This window comes from Cryptotermes secundus, unplaced genomic scaffold (genome assembly GCF_002891405.2).
Source record: "Cryptotermes secundus unplaced genomic scaffold, Csec_1.0 scaffold93, whole genome shotgun sequence".
NCBI classification, from domain to species: Eukaryota; Metazoa; Arthropoda; class Insecta; order Blattodea; family Kalotermitidae; genus Cryptotermes; species Cryptotermes secundus.
Genome location: NW_019736393.1, coordinates 70,412 through 78,774, shown reverse-complemented (window position 1 = coordinate 78,774; position 8,363 = coordinate 70,412). Strand labels below are relative to the sequence as shown.

The following is an 8,363-nucleotide window of genomic DNA, read 5'->3' as shown; positions in this document are numbered from 1 at the left end:
AAGAAGTGAGCTGTTTTCGCCCGCTCAAACACTGGGATCGTGGATTCGAATCCAACTTGAGACATGGATGTCTGTGTGCGTTTATTCTGTGTTTGTGATGTCCTGTGTGTAGGTAGCGGCCTTGCGAAGAGCTGATCCCCGCCAAAGGAGTCCTACCTACTGTGTAAAAGAAAGAGAAACTAAAAAAATGGCCAAGGCCGAAAAAATGTTGCAGAGCCATAGATAGAACGATATATGGTTTTTAGAACAATGCAAACTGCATTTATTTCAGCTCAGTATAAAATTTTCTGAAGATGTTTTGTAATGGTAACTAGGATTATTATTTCGGACTTGTCTTTTTTTATATAGTTTTTCCAAACCACCTTCTTTCGTAAACTGGTTCTCCATCAGATGTAGGGGGAAGAGGGAAATTATTGTGGTTTAAAAACATGTAGATAAAATTATCTCTATGTCTGATTAATTAAACACTACGAAATGAATACGTATAAGGGGAGTGAAAGTATAGCGCGACCATTCTTAACCTCAGCCCCACATGGAGGTGAGTTGTCAGATTCACGCCCCTGTCGCTTTGCGACCTGGGAAAGGGAAACTTATTTGAAGGAAGGCTGGGTGAACCCCATTTTGGAAAGGAAGACGTTTCTTTCGCTCTTTCTATTCCTATAACGAGCGAATGGACGATTTTTAAAATGATGTTCCTAGTTTTTTACTCATTTCGTTTGACAGGTGGCTTCTTAAGTTTGATGACTTATGTCGCTATTCAGAATAACTGACGACTTAATATAAATAAAAATCAAAACGATTTCATTCTTTTTTGTTGAGTGCTTCAGCATGAAAGGTTATATAAGATTGTTTTTTTTTTAGCTGTCTTTCTGAGGGTAGCTATATTTCTAACTATTCGGTGCGAATACATAAGATAACAAGCAGACTTTTACGAGAAAGTATTATTACTTGATGAAGTACATAATTACAAGGTCGTTCCATATCGCTGAGAAGGGTTACCCGTTCCTAGTCCAGCGCGATAACGCCAGTTCCACGTGGTGACACTTCCTGCGCAGCTTTCAAAGGACCATTTGCTTAGGTAACTAAAATTTTTCCTCGTCACCGAAAGTTCTCTCGAAATAGGGTCACCATTTTGTTGACACATAACAAGATGGCCATTATTGCAGCCTGATTTTACGTCACTTTTAATAATATGCGATTATTACACCTGCTGGACCTGATAATCCGTTGCGGTTAGAGTTACAGCTTTGTCAACGCTGGCTCGGTCGGGACTGATGGTACGCACCAATATCGGTAGGGTATAGGGACTGGTAGAATATCATAGAGGGAAGCACAATGGACCAATACTGGTCTAAGTGCATGGGGAAACCCACCCTCTCCAATAACTAACTAACTAACTACAGCTTTGTCATAGGAGCTGGTGTAATGTTTTCATGGAGATACTTCATAAAACTACGAAGAAAATTCTAGTATCTTTTTTGCTCCTTTCTGTAGAGATACATTTTGCTGCCTTTGTTTTGACTCACTTTCTCCACATTAATTTTATCCCGTGATTATGTTCGCTCTTATGTAGTGCCAGGAGTCGGAGGGGGTAAGCCAAGCGTCTGCCGACTTCCCCCAACTGGATTTTTTTTTGGAAAAGTCAAAATTGAAAAAAGAATGACATATACCAAATATTGGTACCAATTTTTTAATGTTATTCTGTCTTGAATACAAAATAGAACAGGTTGATTTTGAGGTATCGCTGTAGTTTTTTGGGGGGAAGGTACTGCCTTCGAATCTGAGCCGGGAAAGTGAGGTCTCTTTTGGTTTTCCTCAGTTCCTCCAGCCAAGATATTACCTCAGGCCACGACTGCTTTCTTCCAACCCCTTTCCAATTCATCAGTTTTCCTACTACTCAACACTGCATAGTTTAGATGCAGACAGCGTCATTAAAGGACCAAAAAAAGAAAATAATTTTTCTTCGTCAAAAAGATCGTCTTTAACTTGAGCCTGCAAGAAACTTTTCTGGCTGAATCCAGGACTTCAGCAGCGTCCATTTTGCTTTATTATCGTAGCTTGACGTCATACCATGGCCACTACAGGCTGTCGGAATGAACTTACTGTTACCAGCATCAGCGAACATGTGGATAAAGAGAATGCGTAGTTATAACAAGATTTAACTTCCGTCGAGGATACTTAGGAATAGATTTATGGTACCTAAATAGAGATATTGACAAAACAGCTGAAAGAAGCAGTGTTTGATGTTGCCAACTTCACAACAAAATGTCTTCTTGGCATGTGGCTCTTGTGACACCAATTTCCATTGGTTAGACTGCGTATACAGTGGCGAGGATGGTAAAGACGAGGCAGTAGATGAGGAAGCAGATCCTGTCTATGGCCGCTGCCAGCAAAACCCAATCATGCTGAGAGTTAGCTCTAGATCGTGATGTGATCATCTGCCGATCGTCACTGCTGTTACCCGTATGATCAGGATCGTCAAATCCCACCGTCTGATGCTCTCTCAGCTCCTCGACGTTTCCAGACATCATGTTGTGACTCATTGACGCCGCCTGCAACAACAAACTTTGGCTCACCAAGGTCATTAATGGTAATATGTCAACTTTACGCCCTGAACGCTGTAGATTAGATGGGCTTCATAGTTTGGTCGTGGTTTCATAGAGGAGTAATTGTCTACACCTGTAGTCGAAGCCCGATCGTCCAGCATTAAGCCCAGTAACTGGCCGAAGAGCTATTTTTGGCCCACGTATGGACGGAAAAAATAAATTATGTTACAAGCCGGAAGGTCGCGGGTTCAAGTCCCGATGAAGTCATTGGATTTTTTTTTTTTTTCAATTCACCTAATCCTTCCAGCCGCACTATGGCCATGGGGTCGACTCAACCTCTAACAGAAATGAGTACCAGGAATTAACTAAATAATTTTCCTGAGGGGTAAATGGCGGCCGGCTCGTAAGGCTGACAACCTTACCGCCATCTTTGAGCCGATTGTCAACGTCTCACAACCCTATGGGCCTCCATGGCCTGTTACAGATATAGCTTTACCACGAAGACACGGAGAAGATAGACTCCCACGTATTAACTTCGGCAGTAAGTGGAGCTAAATGAAATGTTTGCGTTCTGACCGCTTTACCCCATTGAAATGACATTGGATATCCGAAGGTTGTGAATAGGGGAATCCCAGAATCGCTTACTGATGGAATAATCTGCCCGGTTGAGAAGAGAATATTGAAGTGTATATTCTAGGTAAAAAAGCCATTGGTGATTTCAGGTGCTCTGTGAAGCACAGGTCTTAATGTCCTTAATTAGATTTTCTGCCCGGGTTCTTGCCGCGGTAACACATATATATATATATGTTTATGAAGAGTGATACATTGAAAAGTTATTATATTAATATCAATAACATTGATATGAAGGTAAAAAAAGGTTTAGCTGTCCCTGTGCTTAACTAATTAAGCACTACGCCATGGACGCGTATGAAGGGAATGGGTGACTAGATCCGCATTTTCTTGACCTCGGCACTATCTGGAGGTGGATGGTCAACTTCACGCCCCTGGGAGAGATCCCCCCTGTACCCATTGGATAGGAGGTTGGGTGGACCCCAGAGCCGGTCTGCACGACGCGGAGAAGGAAAAAATCTTGACTACCGGGACTCGAACTCTGACCCCTCGGTCTTTTAGCACATAGCCAGTCGCTATACCGACTGAGCTGTCCAGGCTTCCGTGATATTGATATAATGCAATGCAATTTTAAGGAAATTGAATAATCTATTTGAGACGTAAATCCTCCCATATTTGCGATTTTTTTAAATTCCTTTTATTTGTGTAAAATTGAAGAGTAAATATCACATACACATACAGCGTAGGAGAGGATTCTTTTTGTTGTTGTTGTTGTTTTTTCTAAGCTATATCGTAAGCAAGAAGCCTCAACGGGTGAACGGTTCATGAGGAATATGAGAAAATGTTCTTAGGTGTTTCCGAAACTTGGCTGAGGTTCAAATGTCTAAAACCTCTCCAAATAGGTCCTCTATCGTCATGCCGAATAGCCAAAAGATATACCACGGCGTGGAAATGTATGAAAAACAAAGAGACACACACTCTTCCTTACAGACAGGGTCCTTATGATGTAAGAAATGCGGGATTGCTTTGCCGAATGCTAAGCATATAAATAAAATTATTTGTGTCTGAGTTATAAACTGTTTGAGGCAGGTATCACGAATAGTTAACGAACTGTCTCCTTGCAGCAGACCTCTTGTTGAGAAGCTAACAGTCTCTCAGCTGGGCAAGAAATGTCCGGCTTTTTATGGAACCGAAGGCTCATTATCACTTTCACAAAAGCCCATTGCTGGTCCCTATCCTAAACCAGATAAACATGATCTGCCTCTTCATGCTCTTCTATAGTTAGATACGTTTTGAACCTACTTTGCTCATTTTGAAAAAGTATGCTTATGCGATTTCAATCCTCTCTGTGTAACCCCCCCAAATCAGCTTTTGAATATCTGAATCTTGGTTTGTATATCATGGTACCTGAGCTCATCTCAGAGATGTAATTCATAAGTTCTTCTTATCAAACTGTGTGTCTGTATATTTATCCCCATTTTCGTTGCTAGGCAACGGCTCGGTATACACTTTCCCGCGGCAACGAACACACGAAACTAGGAAGAATTCTTGTACCCATCTTTTTTCCGTCCGAGTCTTATCAAAGGACAGTCTATGGATCTGTGTATCCCCCTAACGTTGCAAGGCAGTGGCTCGGTAAACACGTTCCCGCGGCAACGAAAAATTGTTGGAGGCATTGTTTTCTATGCGGTCTTTGCCATATCTAAGGAAAGTAGGCAGTTAGTTCTTCCCAGAACTTTTCTGTAGTATTATCATCAATAATTAACTATTTGGAAAACCGAATAGAGCAAATGTACGGCCTCGCCACACAAGGAAATTGCGATAGTTTATTAATGCAACACGCATTCAAGATATCTTGAAGCGCATATACAGTGCGTGTTATCGTGCGTGCAATGTAGAATAGAGGAAGTGTGTTCGGCTGCTATCTCGCACTTCCTGTCGATGTCGGACCAGAATTACATTGTTGCGTTTCGTGCCTCGCGCAAATTAAAACTTTCGCTGAAATATCGGCGCAAGCCCTCCAGACGGCTCGGCTTCTGAGTGCTTATAAAGGGGTGCTGCTGCGTAGAACTGAGCATGCTCAGCAAATCTCACTTTCTCCAGTTTATTCTCGGCCTCACAGCCTAGCAATTCACACGTGTTTCTCTACAAAAATTCTCTCTCTCAACATAGCCACACAATCTGAGTTACGTTTGACAATTTTTACCGTTAAAATAAATTGAAACAGATTTATAGATTTTAATAAATTACTAGAATTAAGGGAGCAATATAGACTGAGGGTGCTTGAGTACAGGGTGTTGAGGAAAATATTTAGACCGAAGAGGAATGAAGTGACATGAGGTTGGAGAAAACTGTATAATGAGGAGCTTCATAGCTTGTACTCTTCTCCAAGTATAATTAGAATGATCAAATCAAGGAGGATGAGGTGGGCAGTGAATGTAGCACAAATGGGGGAGAAGAGGAATGCATATAGGATATTGGTGGGAAAGCCAGAAGGAAAAAGACCACTGGGAAGACCAAGGCCTAGGAGGGTGGACAATATTAAAATGGATCTTAGAGAGATGGGTTGGATTGGATTGATCTGGCTCAGGATAGGGACCAGTGAAGGGCACTTGTGAACACGGTAATTAACCTTCGGGTTCCATAAAATGCTGGGAAATTCTTGAGTAGCTGCAGATTTGGCTTCTCCTCAAGAAGGGCTCAGCTCCATGAGTAAGTAAGTAATATACTACTGGAGCCGGGAGAGATAAGTAAGTGTAATGACTATGGTATGGGCTGGACGGCCGAGGAAGAGGCAAGAGAATTTTCTCTTCTCCACAGCATCGAAACCGGCTCAGGGGCCCACCAAGCCTCCTATCCAATGAATAACGGCGGTTCTTTCCCCCGGGGATAAAGCGAACGATGCTTGAAGCTGACCACTCTCTCCATTTGGAGTGAAAGTTAAGAATGGTGGCGCTATGCCTGCACTTCTCCACACGTATTCATGGCTTGCTGCTTAATCAATTAAAGCTCAGGTATATTTTTTTTATTGCTAGTGGGGTGGGACTAAGTCCCTTGTACTGCGGCCACTTCTGGCCTATTGTACCAGCCCCAGATGATAGGCGAGGGTGATTGTGGAGCAATTGGCGGAATGAAGATTGGCAGGGGAAACCGAAATACTCGGAGAAAACCTGCCCCAGCGCCACTTTGTCCACCACAAATCCCACTTGACCAGACCCGGGATCGAACCCAGGAAGCCAGCGACTAACCGCTTGAGCTATGGCGCGGCCTAAGCTCAGGTATAACTTTATCTTGAAGTAAATTTACGTTAAAATATTAAATTTTCTACAGTTATGAAGTGGAAATGTTTAGTTTGATCCTTTCGGTACGAGCCCTTCACGGTGCAAACCAAGAAATCGTAGACAGACATTCAGAAAATATTAGAGAATAAACTATTTACTATTTTAAAGCTTTAGCGGTCTCTAACTAATTGTATGCTCTGCTTCCATTGGCGAAGCCGGGGAGAGGGAAAATCTAGAAATTTTGCTTTCAAAATTATGTTACAGGCCCCCCCTCCCCCTTTGCTTCAGGATTATTTCTCCAAAATAATTTTGTTTTTTATTTTAATTTCTCTAACACTTCCAGCCGCATTGTTGCTATTGGATCGACTCAGTCTCTAACAGAAATGAGCACCACGAATCTTCCTTCGAGTAAAAGGCGGTCGCCGCATGAGGCTGACAATCTCACCTCCATCTTTGAGCTGATTGTTTAGAAAACGTGGGAGCCGGGACGTCTCCCAACCCTATGGTCCTCCACGGTCTGTTACAGGGACAGCTTGGCTCGTAAGGCTGACAACCTCACCGCCATCTATGAGCTGATTGTCTAGAAAATCTGGATGTCTCGATGTATCACAACCTTATGGGCGTCCACCGCCTGTTACAGGGATAGCTCTATTTTATTATTGATATTTGGAGTATTTTGTTCTTTTCTCAGTTTTGGTTTTTGTCTCGAAATTCAGGCGGGGAAGAAGCCCGGTTTGCCCCTTCCCCTTCTGCCGGCGTCCGTTACTGTACCTGATCTATGATGTTGCCCAAACATAGGACCTGACCCAGCCACCCAGTGAGAAAGTTCTTCAGTATCCATGGTAACGGTGTGACGTGTTGGTTACGTGCCAGGTTTACCACTGCTACTGACACGATCGTAGCAATGCAGACCATGTAGAGACTGCTGCTGTAGAATAGCACTGCAAGGGACAAACACCTCTTTTAGAAAGGCCATTGTTGATTACTTGTGAAATATCTGTTGAAAATGCAACAGGAAATTCTACAATTCCAATTTATAACTATAAAAAAAAACCTCAGTGATTTTAGTCCTCAAGCGAACTATACCGACCGAGCGACCGCCGCTTGTCGGCGAAGTTTATTGCCAACTTTAGCGGATAGAGGGTGTCGCGTGGTCAGCGCAATGGATCCCCACGGCCGGTAATCTCGGTTTTCTAGACCAGAGCCGCTATTTCCTTGAGATAGCTCCTCAATTATCTCCACGAGGCTGAGTGGACCCCGTTCCAGACCCACTACTTCTCAGAAAATCTGGTAGCGCCGGGAATCGAACCAGAATCTCTGGATCTGTAGCCAGAAACTCTGACCACTAGACCACAGAGGCGGTCAATTTATAACTATGGCTATCACAAATAAGCATTACAGTGATCATCCACTCTTAGCACGGACGCCTTCAAAATTAAGATTTGCATTTTGTATAACTAGTTATGTTAATAATTATAATGTAAGGTAAAGTAAAATCCCTGTCCTTAACTAATTAAGCACAACACCATGAAGGCGTATGGGCGAGTGGATGTATAGATTCACATTTCCTTGACCTCGGCACTAGCTGGTGGTGATAGGAGGATAGGGTGGACCCCAGAACCGGTCTGGACGACGTGGAGAAAAGAAAATTCTTAACATTACCGGGACTCAAACTCCGACCGTTCGGTCGTGCAGCCCGTAGCCAGTCGCTATACCGACTACGCTATCCCAGCTCCTATACTGATAATCCTAACTTAATATTTTCATCGAAGGCACAGTTTTGGGGCTCAGGAATATAAGAAGAAGAAGGTAGGACAATAGAAAGAGAAGACGAAGAAGAGGCCAGAAATGTAGAAAAGAAAAAAGATATAAAATAAAGCACGTCTTCGCTCTTTACATATCACCTCCATATCTGTATATTTCAGAGAACGATACCTTCACAAGACTAATTCTTCCCATCCATGGT

General features: G+C 42.8%; 1 protein-coding gene across 1 annotated transcript in view; it reads right to left on the bottom strand.

The window, feature by feature from the left end:
• Nucleotides 1-1,667: 1,667 nt before the first annotated feature.
• LOC111869772 (acetylcholine receptor subunit alpha-like 1) overlaps nt 1,668-8,363 on the bottom strand; it is a 26,011-nt gene continuing 19,315 nt past the window's right edge. Inside the window, exons 8-9 of the mRNA XM_023861528.2 lie at nt 7,169-7,338; nt 1,668-2,552 (exon numbers count right to left, since the gene is read on the bottom strand). Coding sequence (XP_023717296.1) covers nt 2,310-2,552; nt 7,169-7,338 — 413 coding nt within the window. The 3' untranslated portion in view covers nt 1,668-2,309. The remainder of the gene's footprint in view (nt 2,553-7,168; nt 7,339-8,363) is intronic.